This window comes from Oncorhynchus mykiss, chromosome 15 (assembly GCF_013265735.2).
Source record: "Oncorhynchus mykiss isolate Arlee chromosome 15, USDA_OmykA_1.1, whole genome shotgun sequence".
In the NCBI taxonomy this organism is placed as follows: domain Eukaryota; kingdom Metazoa; phylum Chordata; class Actinopteri; order Salmoniformes; family Salmonidae; genus Oncorhynchus; species Oncorhynchus mykiss.
Window position 1 is genome coordinate 43,698,197 of NC_048579.1, and position 22,080 is coordinate 43,720,276.

General features: G+C 48.9%; 1 protein-coding gene across 2 annotated transcripts; it reads left to right on the plus strand.

The window, feature by feature from the left end:
* The first annotated feature begins 258 nt into the window (after positions 1-258).
* Positions 259-20,150, plus strand: mntb (MAX network transcriptional repressor b). 2 transcript variants are annotated; one of them, XM_021563282.2, is made up of 5 exons: positions 259-595; positions 5,886-6,495; positions 7,728-7,881; positions 11,222-11,405; positions 19,311-20,150. In XM_021563282.2, the coding sequence occupies exons 1-5, from the start codon at positions 523-525 to the stop codon at positions 20,069-20,071; spliced, it is 1,782 nt and encodes a 593-aa protein (XP_021418957.1). In that variant the 5' UTR covers positions 259-522; the 3' UTR covers positions 20,072-20,150. The 2 variants fall into 2 exon arrangements, with proteins under 2 accessions (XP_021418957.1, XP_021418956.1); XM_021563281.2 differs by having other exon boundaries at positions 261-595; positions 11,213-11,405; positions 19,311-20,149.
* Positions 20,151-22,080: the final 1,930 nt, after the last annotated feature.

The following is a 22,080-nucleotide window of genomic DNA, read 5'->3' on the forward strand; positions in this document are numbered from 1 at the left end:
TCTCAGGGACTTCAGAGTCCCGCCAGGCGTTGATGCCACGCAGTTTAATGTCAAAAAACGACCCAAACGCGTTCATATTCATAGACGCAATAAACGTTGGACTTTTGGAGCGACGGTGTCTGGCCTGTAGTGTGTGCAGGCAGCAGGCCACAGGCGGTATAACCCCTCTGTTTGGTTCTGATGTCCTCTACATACAGTAGCGCTCACCCTGCCGTCTTTTACCCCAGGCTGTAGTAACAGGGAGGGGTAGAAACGTGGAGGGCGGGCCCTGACTGCATTCGCCTTGTAATGTATTCCCGTGATCGCATCGCCATCTTGTTGCAATCCCTCTTTTACGTGTGAGAAAGCATTTATCCAAGGAATATATTTTTACTCATTTTCTTTCCGGTGAGAGGAAGAAAGGAATAAACAAAGTGCGCGTTCGTGTCTGCTGCGTTCCAGACAGTGCTCCCCGGCGGATCTCGGCTGTGCCTTTTTTCTTCTGTCCTGGGCGATCGGGTAGCCTACGGTGAGGGGCGCACGATGAGCATCGATACTCTTCTGGAAGCGGCCAGATATCTGGAATGGCAAGCCCAGCAACAACAGATCACACATGGTAAGAAAGGGGTAATCAGGTGGGAACCGGTGGGGGGCCTGCGGGAGTTCACAGTCTAGGTAAACCTTTGGAATAGCAGGATTAGGCTTGGTCGGTATATTGGGGGGTCCACACCTACTTCAACCCCGAACCGTCATGCATTCCCACCGATCAGCCTAGGTCCTGCTGGGAAACATCGTTTTCACTCAATAGCCTGTTCATGGACCCTTAATCGGTCATTCATGAACATAGCCTGACTGACCCTCTATAGTTTGACTAATGCATTTATTTTCATTTATCAATACGGGAGCAGGAGGTATTTTTCTACCTCCGTTTCCGGGTTAAATCCCAGCTATATATAGCTTTGCTGCTACTAATATGCGCACTCTGTCTATGTGTGGCTAGTTACGCTGTATCTACTGACATATTGCCGCGCGTTCTGCACTCCAGAACGCTTCTGTATTTGTTTCGGGTTGGCTCCAAAGCATGTGTTGTTGCTTGCTACAATGTTGCAACTGTGGATCACACACACGCGTGTTACTATGTGACAACAGTACATTACATGTACTATGTCGTCATTAGTCTTCAGTCTTTTATACTCTTGGAAATTCTTAATATGTTTTGGGCGTAAAAGATAGGTCGAGTAGGGTTATATTTGTAGCTTGTTTTGCAGTAGTAGACTAATGATTGCAGAATTTTGGCAAGGCTATTGATGGTCGATGTTGCAATCTGGTCTCAGAGCATTTCGTATTATTCGTTAAATAAATCCGAGACACTATTTAACATGATATGTTATGTTTGGTATGGTTACATAAGACAGATGGTTACTTAAGGCAAAAACGAAAGAAGGGTGGTTGGTTGAGGTGGACACGGGTGGGTGTATAATGCGAAGTCTAGCAACCCAAAAGTTGTCAGTTCAAATTTTATCACAGACAACTTTATCATTTTTTGATAAATAGCAACTTTCAATTACTTACTACATTTTAGCTACTTTGCAACTACTTAGCATGTTAGTTAACTTAAAAACTTACCCAAACCCCTGGCCTAGCTAACGTTAGCCACCTAACTAGAATTTGTAACATATCATACGTTTAGCAAATTCGTAACACATATTATGAATTGTAATTTGTAACATATCGTACGCAATGGTGCTGGACATCCACAAATTAGTACATACCATACAAAACATAACATATCATACTAAATGGACTGTCTACGTACAGAATAATACACAATTATCTGATACCGGGTTGCATAGGGCGGTGGCAGGCAGCAGAACAACTGGAGAGGCTCCTGCAAGCAGGCTCTCTCTTTTACATAATGCTCTGACATTGCTCAGATCTTATGACACTCCGGGGCGGGACACACACACAACCTTACTCCCTGTCCAGCTGTGTGTGTGAAACGTCAAACACAGCATGGGTGTCCGTTTAACGGGGTTGGGAACTGAATCACAGTTATTCACAGGATATTTCATCGACGGCTGGTGATTTATCACCACATATTGGGAAGAAGGCTTTTTGTTTCACTCATCTGGTGACGTGTCAGTTCATCCACACGCCCCTAGTGGCACATGCATACCGTGTGCCTAAGAGGACCTGCCCCCGACCACCACGTGCATGCCAGAATGACTGGCGCACAGGTCACAGTGGGGGGAAAGTAGGGCAACCCCCCCTATCTCTTCCTTTTTTTTCAAATTAAAAGTATATGGACACCTTTCTCCCTCTCAATGAAATAGTTATGTAATTAATGTTAGCATGTTTTTAAATCTGGAGCAGGGCTGAACAGAAACAGTGTGTGTGTGTGTGTGTGTGTGTGTGTGTGTGTGTTCCATGCATGTACACTACATGACCAAAAGTATGTGGGCACCTGCTCATCTAACATCTCGTTCCAAAATCACAGACATTAATATGGATTTGGTCCCCCCTTTGCTGCTATAACAGTCTCCTCTCTTCTGGGAAGGCTTTCCACTAGATGTTGGACCATTGCTGTGGGGACTTGCTTCCATTCAGCCACAAGAGCATTAGTGAGGTCGGGCGCTGATGTTGGGCGATTAAGCCTGTCTCGCAGTCGGCGTTCCAATTCATCCCAAAGGTGTCCGATGGGGTTGAGGTCAGGGCTCTGTGCAGGCAAGTCAAGTTCTTCCACACCAACCTCAACAAATCATTTCTGAATGGACCTGGCTTTGTGTACAGGGGTATTGTGAAACAGGAAAGGGCCTTCCCCAAACTGTTGCCAAAAAGTTGGAAGCACAGAATTGTCTAGAATGTCATTGTATGCTGTAGCGTTAAGATTTCCCTTCACTGGAATTAAAGGGGCCTAGCCCGAACCATGAAAGACAGCCCCAGGGGTTCGATCCCAGGCTGTGTCACCGCCGGCTGTGACCAGGAGCCCTATAGGGCGGCTCACAATTCGCCCAGCGTCGTCCGGGTTAGGGGAGGGTTTGGCTGGGTGGGGGGGGGGGGGGGGGGTGTCCTCCTTGCCCATCGCACTCAAGCGATGATGGGCCGGGTGCCTGCCAGCTGACTTCGGTCGTCAGTTGAACGGTGTTTCCTCCGACACATTGGTGCGGCTGGCGTCCGGTTAAGCGAGCAGCGTGTTAAGATGCAGCGTGGTTTGGCGGGTCATGTTTCGGAGGACGCATGACTTGACCTTTGCCTCTCCCGAGCCTGTTGGGGAGTTGCAGCAATGAGACAAAATCACAACTACAAATTGGGGAGAAAACGGTTGTACAGTTCGAAAAGGGGAAAAAAAGAACAACAAAAAATCAGCCCCAGACCATTATTCCTCCTCCACCAAACTTTACAGTTGGCACTATGCATTGGGGCAGGTAGTGTTCTCATGGCATCTGCCAAACCCAGATTCGTCCATTGGACTGCCAGATGGTGAAGCGCGATTCATCACTCCAGAGAATGCGATTTCACTGCTCTAGTGTCCAATGGCAGCGAGCTTTACACCACTCCAGCCAATGCTTGACATTGCACATGGTGATCTTTAGGCTTGTGTGTGGCTGCTCGGTGCTACGTTGAAAGCCACTGAGCTCTTCAGTAAGGCCATTCTACTGTCAATGTTTGTCTATGGAGATTGCATGGCTGTGTGTTAAATTTTATACACCTGTCAGCAATGGGTGTGGCTGAAATAGCCAAATCCTAGGATCCCGGGTGGCGCGGTGGTTAAGGGCGCTGTACTGCAGCGCCAGCTGTGTCACAAGAGACACTGGGTTCGCGCCCAGGCTCTGTCGTAACCGGCCGCGACCGGGAGGTCCGTGGGGCGACGCACAATTGGCCTAGTGTCGTCCGGGTTAGGGAGGGTTTGGCCGGTAGGGAAATCCTTGTCTCATCGCGCACCAGTGACTCCTGTGGCGGCCCGGGCGCAGTGCGCACTAACCAAGTTTGCCAGGTGCACGGTGTTTCCTCCGACACATTGGTGCGGCTGGCTTCCGGGTTGGATGGCGCTGTGCTAAGAATTAGAAGGTTGCCAGGTGCACGATGTTTCCTCCGACACATTGGTGCGGCTGGCTTCGGGGTTGGATGGCGCTGTGTTAAGAAGCAGTGCGGCTTGGTTGGGTTGTGTATCGGAGGACGCATGACTTTCAACCTTCGTCTCTCCCGAGCCCGTACGGGAGTTGTAGCGATGAGATAAGATAGTAACTACTAAACAATTGGATTCCACAAAATTGGGGAGAAAAATGGGTAAAAAAACAACAAACAAAAAAAAATTAATAGCCAAATCCAGTCATTTGAAAAGGCGACCACAAACGTTTGTATGTATGTGTGAGAACTTTTTCAGAGCGGAAGAGAAAGGTCAGGGAGTCTGGAAAGTGTGCTTACCCCCCCCCCCCGTTGCAATGCAGAGGTCCATCTCTCCCTCCCTCCCTTGTTTTCTCGTTTACTTATCTGTTACTTTCTAAATGTAATCCATTAGTTACTAGTTACCTGTCCAAAATTGTAATCAGTAACAATTTTGGATTAGCGTAATCTAATTACTTTCAGTTACTTTTAGACGACTTTTTAGACCAAAATGAATATTGCCAATTTAATGACATATACATATATAATATATATATGTCCTTTATCCTAAATATATATATATATATATATATATATATATATATATATAATTAGGATAAATCAATTTTAAATTTTACGGGGTTATGTAGGATTCTTCTAACTCATTGCTTTCTACTTCAATAGAGATATTCATTTGATTAGGCTATATCTTTAGGCTGTCAGATTTCAAGTCATTCCAATGAATTTAATACCACTTGATCTTCAAGAATTGGATTTAGAAATATATAGATTAGCCAAATTTGTTTTGGGGTTATGCTCAGGTAAAACTAAGGACTTATTAGCCTACTATGTTGTTTAGGATTTTGTTGTCATGAAGAACTGATTGGGCTCATTGCTTCGAGTTGCAAAATAAATACTGCTCTCATGGAATGGCATGCTTTGTGCACTACCCAATTTTTTTTTTTTGTACCTTTATTTAATTAGGCAAGTCAGTTAAGAACAAATTCTTATTTCCAATGACGGCCTATTTGCATGTGAAAATGAATTAAATATGCTACATTTGTTATAGGCCTATTGTTCACGTTTTTTGTTGGTGACACTTTGATACCTTGATCATTTGCAGCTGTTTAAAGTCTATCAAAAGTGTGTGAGTTTGAGCATGTTAGCATGTTAGGCCTATGGAAAAAATCCCAGGACAAATTAGATTGAGCAATAAAAGCCCCAGTCATGGTCGTGTTATATGAAACTCATTTTTGCCCGTATGTAAAGCACAATACCACGGAGAAGTTTAGAAGGGAGGAACACCCTCAAACGTTTATTCCACACAGACTGGATACTCACTATGCAGCTGTTGCAAGAGCACATTTTTCACTGGCTGTCCACTGGTTGCAAAAACAATGCTTGAAAGGCAGCTTAAACTTCTACAATTCAACCAATATTGGGTTCAAATACAGACATAGGCCTACATTTGCAATTGCGCATGTTGCCGGCTCCAATGACACCGCTGAGGATACCCATTCAACCCACTAGCCTATCACAGGCCTGGACCAAGGGCTGTCAGAGAGAGACCCTGTCCTCATGTCCCATCGGTCGGTCTGCCTCTAGGATGACATCATTATGTGTGTGTGTGTGTGGGGGGGGGGGGTGTTCACCACTTCACCAAAGACAGTTTTGTCTGTGAAATATGAATTCTACTACATTTTTGTACTGCTATACGAGATGAAGCCTTGAAGTGCCTAAATTTCTAACCATCATCCCCCTCTCTCTTTCCTCTTATATGTTATTCTTCTCCTCGCCCAAAGAGGAGGAGCGTTGCAGAGAGAAGGCGGAGCTTCACAGCCGGGAGGCAGAGTCCAGACGAGCAGAGGTTGTGACCTGTGCGGACCAGCCAATCAGATTCAACCATGTCACCTGGGGGCCATCACAGCATTGGCCTGAGTCATCACAACATTGTCAGCACCAGCACCTCTCTCCCTCCACTCACCCTCTTCCCCTCTCCCTCCCTCCTCCCCCCATCTCCATCGCTGTCATCCCCATGGTACCCGTTGTCACAGCTACGCCCTCTGTACCGCCCCTTCCCGTCATCACGACGATCGCTGCTGCGGCAACCTCGCTCCACCTCGGAGGCACCCAGGTGATGAAGGGAGGCTCCTCCCCTACTCAGCAGCAGCCAATCCAGCGCCAGCTGGCAGCCCAGGTGAAGGCGGAGCCTAACTCGATGACACCACAGACGGGCGGAAGCCCTAGCCAATCCCAACCTCCAATTCAGATTCCGTACCCAACCTCCATCATCACCAAAGCCGCTTCCCAACATGCACTACTTCCACAGCAAGCCATTCCCATGCAGCCACGCCCAAACGGAACCATCATGGATGACCTGAGAGGGTTGGACGGGAAGAGACGACCTGGAGGGTGAGAGAGTCCTCGCTTTTGAGGGCATACATTTTGCATGGATTTTCACTGATCACCAACTAAGGATAATAATAACGACTATAATAATGAGTAGTTATTTAGGATGCAAGGTGATTTGTAGATCAGCCAGTCAACAGTGGAACACCACGAGTGTAGTTGAACAAATTAGAATGTCATCGAACATGCACAGTGTAGTCAAACATGATGTCATGTAATCGAACAAACATGATGGCATGTAATCGAACAAACATGATGGCGTGTAATCGAACACAAACGGTGTAATCAAACATGATGGCATGTAATCGAACACGCACAGTGTAGTCAAAACATGATGTCATGTCATCGAACACGCACAGTGTAGTCAAACATGATGTCATGTAATCGAACACGCACAGTGTAGTCAAACATGATGTAATGTAATCGAACACAAACGGTGTAATCAAACATGATGGCATGTCATCGAACACGCACAGTGTAGTCAAACATGATGGCATGTCATCGAACACGCACAGTGTAGTCAAACATGATGGCATGTCATCGAACACGCACAGTGTAGTCAAACATGATGGCATGTCATCGAACACGCACAGTGTAGTCAAACATGATGGCATGTCATCGAACACGCACAGTGTAGTCAAACATGATGGCATGTCATCGAACACGCACAGTGTAGTCAAACATGATGGCATGTCATCGAACACGCACAGTGTAGTCAAACATGATGGCATGTCATCGAACACGCACAGTGTAGTCAAACATGATGGCATGTCATCGAACACGCACAGTGTAGTCAAACATGATGTCATGTCATCGAACACGCACAGTGTAGTCAAACATGATGTCATGTAATCGAACACAAACATGATGGCATGTCATCGAACACAAACGGTGTAGTCAAACATGATGTCATGTAATCGAACACAAACATGATGGCATGTCATCGAACACAAACGGTGTAGTCAAACATGATGTCATGTAATCGAACACAAACATGATGGCATGTCATCGAACACAAACGGTGTAGTCAAACATGATGTCATGTAATCGAACACAAACATGATGGCATGTCATCGAACACAAACGGTGTAGTCAAACATGATGTCATGTAATCGAACACAAACATGATGTCATGTAATCGAACACGCACAGTGTAGTCAAACATGACGGCATGTCATCAAACACCAACAATTGGTGCGGAAGTAAGTTTTTAATACAGATGTTGCGTTTTGCAGAGCTGGAACCAGAGAGGTGCACAACAAACTGGAGAAGAACAGAAGAGCTCACTTGAAGGATTGTTTTGATACACTGAAGAAGAACGTTCCAAACGTTGATGAGAAGAAGACCTCCAACCTCAGTGTTCTACGCAGTGCCCTGCGATACATACAGGTAGGCTACGTGTGTGATGTTAGGGTGGTGCATTCTCCTTTTCTCTTTCCCTCTGCCTTTTATCTTGCTTTTCTTGTTCTCATTCTCGCTCCCGATTCAAATAAATGTTTTTTTCTTTATTAGCCAAAATTCACAGAAAACATAGCGATTAGAGCTGTATTCTAATTAAGCTACCATTTCCTTTTTCTCTCATTCCCTCCCCCCCTCTCTTTTCCTGGATCCTTGGCCACGTGAGTTGAGAGCACATGGCTAACGCAAGCTCAGTGACGTCAACCCCCCCTCCCTCCCTCTGCCCCGCTTGGCTATGCCCCTCCCTCACCCACATGGCAGAGTGAGAGAGACACACTGAGCACACTCTGTTCTGCTGCTGCTCAGCTCTTTCTCTACCTCCCTCTCTCTCTTTCTGTCTACCTCTGTTTCTCTCTTTTTTGCACTGTCATCCCTCTTTCCTTCTCATGCTTTCTCTTTCCAGTTATACATCCCTTTCTCTCCCCCTTTTCCTCTCTTTCTCTCCTCCCCCCTCTCAGTTTCTGCCCTTTAGAACACTTGGTAACCATAGAGACAGGCGGCAGGTGGTCAGAACACTGCAGGAGGTCCAATTCTTTACTCAGTGTGTGTGTTTGTGTTCCGGGTGTATTTATACAAGGATGTGTTTGTGGAATTGTGTGTTAAGTCTGCAGGGTTTGTACTCACACCAGCACAAAATGAAAAATATTATGCTGATTGATGATGAGGATCATGATGACAAAGGCTTTTCAAAAATAGGTGCTGTGGTTGTTTTGAGGAAGATATCTCCGGAAGCACACTGGTCACTGATACAATGATCTCTGGGAGGGTATCGGCAGGAGATCTCCATCCTAGTGATGGAGAGAGAGAGGGGGAGCAAAGAGAGATGAGGGAACCTTAGAGGGTGGTAGGACATACTTTTGGCCATGAAGTGTATGTGGACACCACTTCATATTAGTGGATGTCTATTTCAGCCACACTCGTTGCTGACAGGTGTATAACATCGAGCACACACATGCAATCTCCATAGACAAACATTGGCAGTAGAATGGCCTTACTGAAGAGCTCAGTGACTTTCAATGTGGCACCTTCATAGGATGCCACCTTTTCAACAGGTCAGTTTGCAAAGTTTCTGCCCTGCTAGAGCTGCCCCGGTCATCTGTACGTGCTGTTATTGTGAAGTGGAAACGTTTAGGAGCAACAATGGCTCAGCTGCGAAGTGGTAGGCCACACAAGCGCACAGCACAGAACCGCTGAAGTGTGTAGCGCATAAACATTGTCTGTCCTCGGTTGCAACACTCACTACCGAGTTCTAACCTGCCTCAGGAAGCAACGTCAGTACAAAAACTGTTTGTCGGGAGCTTTATGAAATGGGTTTCCATGGCCGAGCAGCCACACACAAGCCTAAGATCACCATGCGCAATGCCAAGTGTTGACTGGAATGGTGTAAAGCTCGCTACCATTGGACTCTGGTGCAATGGAAACACATTCTCATACAGAAAGGGTTTGTTGAGATTGGTGTGGAATAACTTGACTGGCCTGCACAGAGCCCTGACCTCAACCCCATCGAACACCTTTGGGATGAATTGGAACACCGACTGCAAGTCAGGCCTAAACGCCCAACATCAATGCCCGACCTCAGTAACGCTCATAGATGAATGCTGCGGGGACTTGATTCCAATGTTCCAACATCTAGTGGAAAGCCTTCCCAGAAGAGTGGAGGCTGTTATAACAGCAATGTTCTTACATCTAGTGGAAAGCCTTCCTAGAAGAGTGGAGGCTGTTATAGCAGCAATGTTCCTACATCTAGTGGAATGCCTTCCCAGAAGAGTGGAGGCTGTTATAACAGCGAAGGGAGACCAACTCCATATTAATGTCCATGATTTTGGAATGAGATGTTCAACAACCAGTCCACATACTTTTGGCCTTATAGTGTATATGGAAGTGGGGGATGGAGGAAAGGAGAGGGGGAGATTAAGGAAGAGAGGGGAGACGTCAGCTGGATCAGTAAGCTGGAAAACAACCAATTACATGACTCTTTAGATGAAATTCCACCTTTATATATCTTCCAATTAGATTCCTCCTTATAAACTGTCACTCTCCTGCTCAACCGCAGAAACCCTTGTGGATGTTGTTACCAAGGAAACGGCTATGTGTGGCAGCTGTTGCCGTGGTGTTGGAGAAGCAAGTAGACCTAATGAGCACACACACACCAACCTGCGTTTTCCTCTCTTGCACCACCATGCGTGTCATTATCGGGAAGGTGTGTGTGTTGAGCTGGTCTGTTCACCAACACACACAATTACACCAATACACACAGTTAGACAAACACACTCGCAACCAGACACCGAGCCAGTTGGTCAATGAATAGTCAGTGGTGCACTGAGAGTAGGAAAGGCTATCATACATATAGCTATCAAAATGACTTGTTTCATTTCTTCGCTGATATTGATGAATGAATATGCAAATGTAAAAAATGAATGATTTGTCTCACATGATATAGGATTATCAATATGATTAATGGTACAACAAACCACACAGACTGTAGAAGCGTATAGGCTAATCCTGATCACTGGACTACACACACACACATATCTCTCTTACAAAGCTCCAGTAACACCTCTGCAGAGAGAAATGGGAGCCCTTTGAATGTTGAGCCTGAATGGCGTGTTCCTGGCTAGCAGTGAATGTAGTGTATTTGGAGGGGTGGGGAGAGAAACTGACCTCGCGTGTGGACTCCATCACGTGCCTGCTAAGAGTAAACCGCTTTGCTCACTGAACTCAGTGCCCTGTAGTCGGATCATGTGATGTCCCTCTCTCTCCCTTTTTCGTTTGTTTGCTATCCGTCTTCTCCTCTATCCCATCTCTATTATCGCCGCCATCTTGTGATCTTCTGTTCTCTAACTCTTTCTTTCCACCCTGTGCTCTCTTCCTCTCTCACTCCCCCTTTCTCCCTCTCAGCAGAGAGTTGCGTGTGCCTGTGTTTAGGAGCCCCTCAGACCACTCAGTAACTTGGTCCGAGAACCATTTGTCTGCATGACTACTGCACGCCTCTCTCTCCCTTTTCCTCCATCACGTCTTCCCCTCGCTCCCTGTCATAAGTTTACTCTTCTCATTTCCATGTTGTCTGGAGTACGCACACGGTTGGGTCAGTTCTGGGCAGCTGTTATTGGTTTACGTGAAATGTGTGTTTGCATGTGTGTAATGAGCAAGGAGTGTGTTAATGTCCTTTTCTCAGACTTTGAGAATGAGTTTAATTTACGGTAATGTGTAACAAGTGTGTTGGTATTACATATGCTGATGTGTGTGTCTCCCTGTCCCCCAGACTCTGAAGCGAAAGGAGAAGGAGTATGAACACGAGATGGAGCGTCTGGCGAGAGACAAGATCTCCACGCAGCAGAGACTGGCTGAGCTGAAGAACGAGCTGAGTCAGTGTATGGACGTTATGGAGATAGACAAGGTTCTCAGACAGACCGTACAACCAGAGGACGACCAGGCTTCTACTTCTACTGCCTCAGGTACACACACACACACACACACACACACACACACACACACACACACACACACATTTGCAGAAGATACCAGGGTTTCCGTTAGAAACACATTTGACCGTCATGCTTATCAGTCTATAGCAGCATTTCCCAAACCTGGTCCTGGGGACCCCAAAGGGTCACCTAGCACTACACAGCTGATTCAAATCAATCAGCTAATCATCAAGCTTTGATTATTTTAAAGCTGTATAGTGTTAGGGCAAAAACCAAAACAGGGACACTTTGGGGTCCCCAGGACCGAGTTTGGGAAACGCTGGTCTACAGGTTAATTTGCATAATATAGTGGAATTAAATTGCTGTGTGTGTATTTTCGTTAGTCGTCATGTAGCCTATCTTATTTATCCAACACAACTGTCACACGTACACAGCATACAGAGCCTATTTTGAGCAGGATGTTTCTCCTGCAGCTCCTCGGGCTGGTGCTGCTGAAGTACAACGCATGCTTTTGTAAAAGCCCGTTCACTGTGCAACAATTTGAAATGCAATCTTGTGTTAAGTTTTGGTGAACAATTAAAAAGAACTAGGCCTACTATTTTTATTTCTCAACTGGTAGCCTACTTGAAGCACGCCTCCCATTCACCATTAAAGTGCAGGCAACAGGCTATCAGTGCGTCACCACCACTTTACAATGTGAGCTGGAGGCAGTATGCATTCTGAATACACAGGCCTAATAGTTCGAAACTTGACTGTTTTACTTCATATTATAAAGGCATGTCTTAGCTTGCTTCATAGCAGCCTATAGGCAAATCTGACCATGGACGACTTACCTTGCTTCATAGCAGAGCAGCCTATAGGCAAATCTGACCAGGGACGACTTACCTTGCTTCATAGCAGAGCAGCCTATAGGCAAATCTGACCAGGGACGTCTTACCTTGCTTCATAGCAGCCTGTAGGCAAATCTGACCAGGGACGACTTACCTTGCTTCATAGCAGAGCAGCCTATAGGCAAATGTGACCATGGACGACTTACCTTGCTTCATAGCAGAGCAGCCTATAGGCAAATCTGACCAGGGACGACTTACCTTGCTTCATAGCAGAGCAGCCTATAGGAAAATCTGACCAGGGACGACTTACCTTGCTTCATAGCAGAGCAGCCTATAGGCAAATCTGACCAGGGACGACTTACCTTGCTTCATAGCAGAGCAGCCTATAGGCAAATCTGACCAGGGACGTCTTACCTTGCTTCATAGCAGCCTGTAGGCAAATCTGACCAGGGACGACTTACCTTGCTTCATAGCAGAGCAGCCTATAGGCAAATCTGACCAGGGACGTCTTACCTTGCTTCATAGGAGCCTGTAGGCAAATCTGACCAGGGATGACTTACCTTGCTTCATAGCAGAGCAGCCTATAGGCAAATCTGACCATGGACGTCTTACCTTGCTTCATAGCAGAGCAGCCTATAGGCAAATCTGACCATGGACGACTTACCTTGCTTCATAGGAGCCTATAGGCAAATCTGACCATGGACGTCTTACCTTGCTTCATAGCAGAGCAGCCTATAGGCAAATCTGACCATGGACGACTTACCTTGCTTCATAGGAGCCTGTAGGCAAATCTGACCAGGGATGACTTACCTTGCTTCATAGCAGAGCAGCCTATAGGCAAATTCTGACCATGGACGTCTTACCTTGCTTCATAGCAGAGCAGCCTATAGGCAAATCTGACCATGGACGACTTACCTTGCTTCATAGGAGCCTATAGGTAAATCTGACCATGGACGTCTTACCTTGCTTCATAGCAGAGCAGCCTATAGGCAAATCTGACCAGGGACGTCTTACCTTGCTTCATAGCAGAGCAGCCTATAGGCAAATCTGACCAGGGACGTCTTACCTTGCTTCATAGGAGCCTGTAGGCAAATCTGACCAGGGACGACTTACCTTGCTTCATAGCAGAGCAGCCTATAGGCAAATCTGACCAGGGACGTCTTACCTTGCTTCATAGCAGAGCAGCCTATAGGCAAATCTGACCAGGGACGTCTTACCTTGCTTCATAGCAGCCTGTAGGCAAATCTGACCAGGGACGACTTACCTTGCTTCATAGGAGCCTGTAGGCAAATCTGACCAGGGACGTCTTACCTTGCTGCATAGGAGCCTGTAGGCAAATCTGACCAGGGACGACTTACCTTGCTTCATAGCAGAGCAGCCTATAGGCAAATCTGACCAGGGACGTCTTACCTTGCTTCATAGCAGAGCAGCCTATAGGCAAATCTGACCAGGGACGTCTTACCTTGCTTCATAGCAGAGCAGCCTATAGGCAAATCTGACCATGGACGACTTACCTTGCTTCATAGCAGAGCAGCCTATAGGCAAATCTGACCAGGGACGTCTTACCTTGCTTCATAGCAGCCTGTAGGCAAATCTGACCAGGGACGTCTTACCTTGCTTCATAGCAGAGCAGCCTATAGGCAAATCTGACCAGGGACGTCTTACCTTGTTTCATAGGAGCCTGTAGGCAAATCTGACCAGGGACGACTTACCTTGCTTCATAGCAGCCTGTAGGCAAATCTGACCAGGGACGACTTACCTTGCTTCATAGGAGCCTGTAGGAAAATCTGAACAGGGACGTGTTACCTTGCTTCATAGGAGCCTGTAGGAAAATCTGACCAGGGACGACTTACCTTGCTTCATAGCAGAGCAGCCTATAGGCAAATCTGACCAGGGACGTCTTACCTTGCTTCATAGCAGCCTGTAGGCAAATCTGACCAGGGACGACTTACCTTGCTTCATAGCAGAGCAGCCTATAGGCAAATCTGACCAGGGACGTCTTACCTTGCTTCATAGGAGCCTGTAGGCAAATCTGACCAGGGACGACTTACCTTGCTTCATAGCAGAGCAGCCTATAGGCAAATCTGACCAGGGACGTCTTACCTTGCTTCATAGCAGCCTGTAGGCAAATCTGACCAGGGACGACTTACCTTGCTTCATAGGAGCCTGTAGGCAAATCTGACCAGGGACGTCTTACCTTGCTGCATAGGAGCCTGTAGGCAAATCTGACCAGGGACGACTTACCTTGCTTCATAGCAGAGCAGCCTATAGGCAAATCTGACCAGGGACGTCTTACCTTGCTTCATAGCAGAGCAGCCTATAGGCAAATCTGACCAGGGACGTCTTACCTTGCTTCATAGCAGAGCAGCCTATAGGCAAATCTGACCATGGACGACTTACCTTGCTTCATAGCAGAGCAGCCTATAGGCAAATCTGACCAGGGACGTCTTACCTTGCTTCATAGCAGCCTGTAGGCAAATCTGACCAGGGACGTCTTACCTTGCTGCATAGGAGCCTGTAGGCAAATCTGACCATGGACGACTTACCTTGCTTCATAGCAGAGCAGCCTATAGGCAAATCTGACCAGGGACGACTTACCTTGCTTCATAGGAGCCTGTAGGCAAATCTGACCAGGGACGTCTTACCTTGCTTCATAGCAGAGCAGCCTATAGGCAAATCTGACCAGGGACGACTTACCTTGCTTCATAGGAGCCTGTAGAAAAATCTGACCAGGGACGTGTTACCTTGCTTCATAGGAGCCTGTAGGAAAATCTGACCAGGGACGTGTTACCTTGCTTCATAGGAGCCTGTAGGAAAATCTGACCAGGGACGTCTTACCTTGCTTCATAGCAGAGCAGCCTATAGGCAAATCTGACCATGGACAACTTACCTTGCTTCATAGCAGAGCAGCCTATAGGCAAATCTGACCAGGGACGACTTACCTTGCTTCATAGCAAAGCAGCCTATAGGCAAATCTGACCAGGGACGTCTTACCTTGCTTCATAGGAGCCTGTAGGCAAATCTGACCAGGGACGACTTACCTTGCTTCATAGCAGAGCAGCCTATAGGCAAATCTGACCATGGACGACTTACCTTGCTTCATAGGAGCCTGTAGGCAAATCTGACCATGGACGACTTACCTTGCTTCATAGGAGCCTATAGGCAAATCTGACCATGGACGTCTTACCTTGCTTCATAGCAGAGCAGCCTATAGGCAAATCTGACCATGGACGACTTACCTTGCTTCATAGGAGCCTATAGGCAAATCTGACCAGGGACGACTTACCTTGCTTCATAGCAGAGCAGCCTATAGGCAAATCTGACCAGGGACGTCTTACTTTGCTTCATAGCAGAGCAGCCTATAGGCAAATCTGACCAGGGACGTCTTACCTTGCTTCATAGCAGAGCAGCCTATAGGCAAATCTGACCAGGGACGTCTTACCTTGCTTCATAGGAGCCTGTAGGCAAATCTGACCAGGGACGACTTACCTTGCTTCATAGCAGAGCAGCCTATAGGCAAATCTGACCAGGGACGTCTTACCTTGCTTCATAGCAGCCTGTAGGCAAATCTGACCAGGGACGACTTACCTTGCTTCATAGGAGCCTGTAGGCAAATCTGACCAGGGACGTCTTACCTTGCTGCATAGGAGCCTGTAGGCAAATCTGACAAGGGACGACTTACCTTGCTTCATAGCAAAGCAGCCTATAGGCAAATCTGACAAGGGACGACTTACCTTGCTTCATAGCAGAGCAGCCTATAGGCAAATCTGACAAGGGACGACTTACCTTGCTTCATAGCAAAGCAGCCTATAGGCAAATCTGACCAGGGACGACTTACCTTGCTTCATAGGAGCCTGTAGGCAAATCTGACCAGGGATGTCTTACCTTGCTTCATAGCAGAGCAGCCTATAGGCAAATCTGACCAGGGACGTCTTACCTTGTTTCATAGGAGCCTGTAGGCAAATCTGACCAGGGACGACTTACCTTGCTTCATAGCAGCCTGTAGGCAAATCTGACCAGGGACGACTTACCTTGCTTCATAGGAGCCTGTAGGAAAATCTGACCAGGGACGTCTTACCTTGCTTCATAGGAGCCTGTAGGCAAATCTGACCAGGGACGTCTTACCTTGCTTCATAGGAGCCTGTAGGCAAATCTGACCAGGGACGTCTTACCTTGCTTCATAGCAGAGCAGCATATAGGCAAATCTGACCAGGGACGACTTACCTTGCTTCATAGCAGAGCAGCCTGTAGGCAAATCTGACCAGGGACGTCTTACCTTGCTTCATAGGAGCCTGTAGGCAAATCTTACCATGGACGACTTACCTTGCTTCATAGCAGAGCAGCCTATAGGCAAATCTGACCAGGGACGACTTACCTTGCTTCATAGCAGAGCAGCCTATAGGCAAATCTGACAAGGGACGACTTACCTTGCTTCATAGCAAAGCAGCCTATAGGCAAATCTGACCAGGGACGACTTACCTTGCTTCATAGGAGCCTGTAGGCAAATCTGACCAGGGATGTCTTACCTTGCTTCATAGCAGAGCAGCCTATAGGCAAATCTGACCAGGGACGTCTTACCTTGTTTCATAGGAGCCTGTAGGCAAATCTGACCAGGGACGACTTACCTTGCTTCATAGCAGCCTGTAGGCAAATCTGACCAGGGACGACTTACCTTGCTTCATAGGAGCCTGTAGGAAAATCTGACCAGGGACGTCTTACCTTGCTTCATAGGAGCCTGTAGGCAAATCTGACCAGGGACGTCTTACCTTGCTTCATAGGAGCCTGTAGGCAAATCTGACCAGGGACGTCTTACCTTGCTTCATAGCAGAGCAGCATATAGGCAAATCTGACCAGGGACGACTTACCTTGCTTCATAGCAGAGCAGCCTGTAGGCAAATCTGACCAGGGACGTCTTACCTTGCTTCATAGGAGCCTGTAGGCAAATCTTACCATGGACGACTTACCTTGCTTCATAGCAGAGCAGCCTATAGGCAAATCTGACCAGGGACGATTTACCTTGCTTCATAGGAGCCTGTAGGCAAATCTGACCAGGGATGTCTTACCTTGCTTCATAGCAGAGCAGCCTATAGGAAAATCTGACCAGGGACGTCTTACCTTGTTTCATAGGAGCCTGTAGGCAAATCTGACCAGGGACGACTTACCTTGCTTCATAGCAGCCTGTAGGCAAATCTGACCAGGGACGACTTACCTTGCTTCATAGGAGCCTGTAGGAAAATCTGACCAGGGACGTCTTACCTTGCTTCATAGGAGCCTGTAGGAAAATCTGACCAGGGACGTCTTACCTTGCTTCATAGCAGAGCAGCCTATAGGCAAATCTGACCAGGGACGACTTACCTTGCTTCATAGCAGAGCAGCCTATAGGCAAATCTGACCAGGGACGTCTTACCTTGCTTCATAGGAGCCTGTAGGCAAATCTGACCAGGGACGACTTACCTTGCTTCATAGCAGAGCAGCCTGTAGGCAAATCTGACCAGGGACGACTTACCTTGCTTCATAGCAGAGCAGCCTATAGGCAAATCTGACCAGGGACGTCTTACCTTGCTTCATAGGAGCCTGTAGGCAAATCTGACCAGGGACGACTTACCTTGCTTCATAGCAGAGCAGCCTATAGGCAAATCTGACCAGGGACGTCTTACCTTGCTTCATAGCAGAGCAGCCTATAGGCAAATCTGACCAGGGACGTCTTACCTTGCTTCATAGGAGCCTGTAGGCAAATCTGACCATGGAAACATGGAGCCAAATCTTTTATCGACGTCATAGGCGATGCGTGAGTTTCAAATTTGGGGGTACCTTATAATTTCTCCTCCCATTTCTATCGATCTGTGTGCCAGTCATGATTTTCATATGCACATTTTCGTGGAACAGTTTCTTTCTAATAATACCGTTTTTTGTTTCTCATAGTCATTGTCACGTGGCTCATCGTACAAATGTGAAAGTAAAAAATGTAACTAATGCGAGAGCACGTTACATTGATACACGTGAGCCTTTGGCAGTTAAAAAAACGAGCGCATGGAAACGAGCGCAACTCATAGCCTAGAGGCCAATGCAGCGGTAGTCCTAGAACTCCCATTGTCAACTAAGTCGAAATGCATAAAACCAACAAATAAAAAACATGATCAATTCAGGTTGATTCACCTCTCTACTCGCCTCACTGCCCCCCAGTTCCTCTCTTTTTGGTCAATTCCCCCCCCGTTAGGCCTACATACAGCTGAGCCAGCCATTCTGGAGAGAGACTCACCTCTTATCTATGCCACACACCTCTTCCCTTCTTCTTGTCTCAACATTAGAAATTATACTCGAGGCACATATCTTAGATACTTTTCACTGACAGCCGCAACTCAATCGGCGAGTCCTATTGCCATGCACTCTGCCCAGATTGCCGTGATCCCAAATAGACATAGGCCTACAAGCTTGTGATTTGAAACAATCCACAGCTATATAAAACACTTTTTTTTTAAAATGATCCTCGATTCCTTTGTGGCTAAGTCATGCTTTCTGGTGATTTATTTTATTTATGTATAGACAGGAGTAATTATTTATAATTTGAATTATTTTATAATTTTGTCTACTTCCTAGCCTATTTGACTCGCCGCCTATGAAAGACTTCATGTGCCATTTCTCTCCTCTTCTATGTGTTTTCATATCAACTTTCTTCCGTCGTCCAGAAGCCAAAAAGCACCTAGTCAACAACAAATCTACATTTTAACACGTTTTCATCTCTATCACAAACTGCTCTTCTCAGTTTCACTGTTTAGAATGGACTTTTCCCTCAAATTACATTTTGGTTTGAAAATTGTGTTTTATTGGCTACTTCAATACAGGAGTTGCATGTGCTTCTAAAATGAATGACCATAATCTATATGTGATTTCTGTCATTCTGAGCACCGTGAGTGGATGCCCTAATGGGTTACGCACCCAATGCATATGGGTCCGGTAAATTTGTCGGATGGACGGTATATTAAAATCTTCCCGTTCACGTTGTACAGCGCCACAGAAACCCTGGTGTAGACATACATGTCAATATGTGTGATGTGTTCTTATAGTGACGTGTGCTGTATGAGTAATCACTCTCCCTCTCTTTCAGAAGGAGAAGACAACTTTGACCAGGACATTGATGAAGACCTCTCCCCTCCTCCTCCACCCTTCTCCCTCCCCATTATACAGGCCAAATCATTCCTCACTCCTCACCTCTCCATCACACACAAGACCCTTTCCTCTGGGGTTCTGACCAGCCCCTCCCTCTTGGCCCCCCCTCCTCACCCCCAAGCCATCGCCCCCGCCCCCCCACCTCACCCCCATCCGACCGTCCAAGTGTCACCCAAAGTCATCACCCACCCTTCCGTCATCCAGGCTGTCAATCACGTCCTCCCGGCTAATCACAAACACCTTACGCACATCGCTCCCTCTCCCAGTCCTGCCTCCTCCATCTCGCAGCCAATCACAGCAGCCGCCGCCGCTGCCCACCAGACAATCACGGCCCAGCCCATCGGACACATCACCGTCCACCCTGTGGCCCACCTGGGGGGTCCCCTGCCCCCCCACATGTACCCTCAGGGATTGACGGTCTCCCAGCCCACGGTGTTGGGGCATATCACCCACACCTTCACCCACCACACCCTTCCCCACGTCCAGGCTAGCCATGCTACCGCTAACGTGCCCCAGGTCAATGGGGCGGCTGTGCCTGGCCAGTGTGGCTCGTCCCTGGGGAAGCCCACAACCATGCTGGCCCACCACCACCACCACCACCATCACCACCCACAGCTGGTGGGACAAACCACCGTCCTCAACCCAGTCACCATGGTGACTGTACCACCCTTCCCTGTTAGCACACTCAAACTGGCCTGAGAGACAGGACAGGCAGGGGAGAGAGTGAGAGGGCACGAGAGACAGAGGGAGGGAGGGAGAGGGTGACGGAGGGAGGGAGAGGGCAACAGAGAGGGAGGGCGCGCGAGAGAGGGGGAGGGCGCGACAGAGAGGGGGAGGGAGAGAGAGGGAGGGAGGGTGCAACAGAGGGGGAGGGTGCGACAGAGAGAAAGAGAGGGCGCGGCAGAGAGAGAGAGAGAGAGGGCGCGAAAGAGAGGGAGAGGGCGCGAAAGAGAGAGAGAGGGCGCGAAAGAGAGAGAGGGCGCGAAAGAGAGAGAGAGGGCGCGAAAGAGAGAGAGAGGGCGCGAAAGAGAGAGAGAGGGCGCGACAGAGAGAGAGAGGGCGCGACAGAGAGAGAGAGGGCGCGACAGAGAGAGAGAGGGGGCGCGACAGAGAGGGAGAGAGAGAGGGCGCGACAGAGAGAGAGGGCGCGAGAGAGAGAGGGCGCGAGAGAGAGAGAGGGCGCGAGAGAGAGAGAGGGCGCGACAGAGAGAGAGAGGGCGCAACAGAGAGAGAGAGGGCGCGACAGAGAGAGAGAGGGCGCGGCGCGACAGAGAGAGAGAGACAGAGAGAGAGGGCGCGGCGCGACAGAGAGCGAGAGGGCGCGGCGCGAGAGAGAGGGCGCGACAGAGAGGGCGCGGCGCGACAGAGAGAGAGGGCGCGGCGCGACAGAGAGAGAGAGGGCGCGAGAGAGAGAGAGAGAGAGAGAGGGCGCGACAGAGAGAGAGGGCGCGACAGAGAGAGAGAGGGCGCGACAGAGAGAGAGAGGGCGCGACAGAGAGAGAGAGGACGCGACAGAAAGAGAGAGAGGGCGCGACAGAGAGAGAGAGAGGGCGCGACAGAGAGAGAGAGAGGGTGCGACAGAGAGAGAGAGAGGGCGCGACAGAGAGAGAGAGAGGGCGCGACAGAGAGAGAGAGAGGGCGCGACAGAGAGAGAGAGGGCGCGACAGAGAGAGAGAGAGAGAGAGAGGGCGCGACAGAGAGAGAGAGAGGGCGCGACAGAGAGAGAGAGGGAGGGCGCGACAGAGAGAGAGAGGGAGGGCGCGACAGAGAGAGAGAGGGAGGGCACGACAGAGAGAGAGAGTGAGGGCGCGACAGAGAGAGGGAGGGCGCGACAGAGAGAGGGAGGGCGCGACAGAGAGAGAGAGAGGGAGGGCGCGACAGAGAGAGAGGGAGAGGGCGCGACAGAGAAAGAGGGAGAGGGCGCGACAGAGAGAAAGAGGGAGAGGGCGCGACAGAGAGAGAGAGGGAGGGCGCGACAGAGAGAGAGAGGGAGGGCGCGACAGAGAGAGAGAGGGAGGGCGCGACAGAGAGAGAGAGGGAGGGCGCGACAGAGAGAGAGAGGGAGGGCGCGACAGAGAGAGAGAGGGAGGGCGCGACAGAGAGAGAGAGGGAGGGCGCGACAGAGAGAGAGAGGGAGGGCGCGACAGAGAGAGAGAGGGAGGGCGCGACAGAGAGAGAGGGGGAGGGCGCGACAGAGAAAGAGGGAGAGGGCGCGACAGAGAAAGAGGGAGAGGGCGCGACAGAGAGAGAGGAAGAGGGCGCGACAGAGGGAGAGGGCGCGACAGAGAGAGAGGGAGAGGGCGCGAGAGAGGGAGAGGGCGCGACAGAGAGAGAGGGAGAGGGCGCGACAGAGAGAGAGAGGGAGAGGACGCGACAGAGAGAGGGGGGGAGGGCGCGACAGAGAGATAGGGGGAGGGCGCGACAGAGAGATAGGGGGAGGGCGCGACAGAGAGATAGGGGGAGGGCGCGACAGAGAGAGAGGGCGCGAGAGAGAGAGGGCGCGAGAGAGAGAGGGGGAGGGCGCGAGAGAGGGTGCGACACGAGAGTGAGAGGGAGGGTGCGACAGAGGGAGAGAGAGGGTGACAGAGAGAGAGAGAGGGTGCGACGAGAGAAAGGGAGGGTGCGACAGAGAGAGAGGGAGGGTGCGACAGAGAGAGAGGGAGGGTGCGACAGAGAGAAAGGGAGGGTGCGACAGAGAGAGAGGGAGG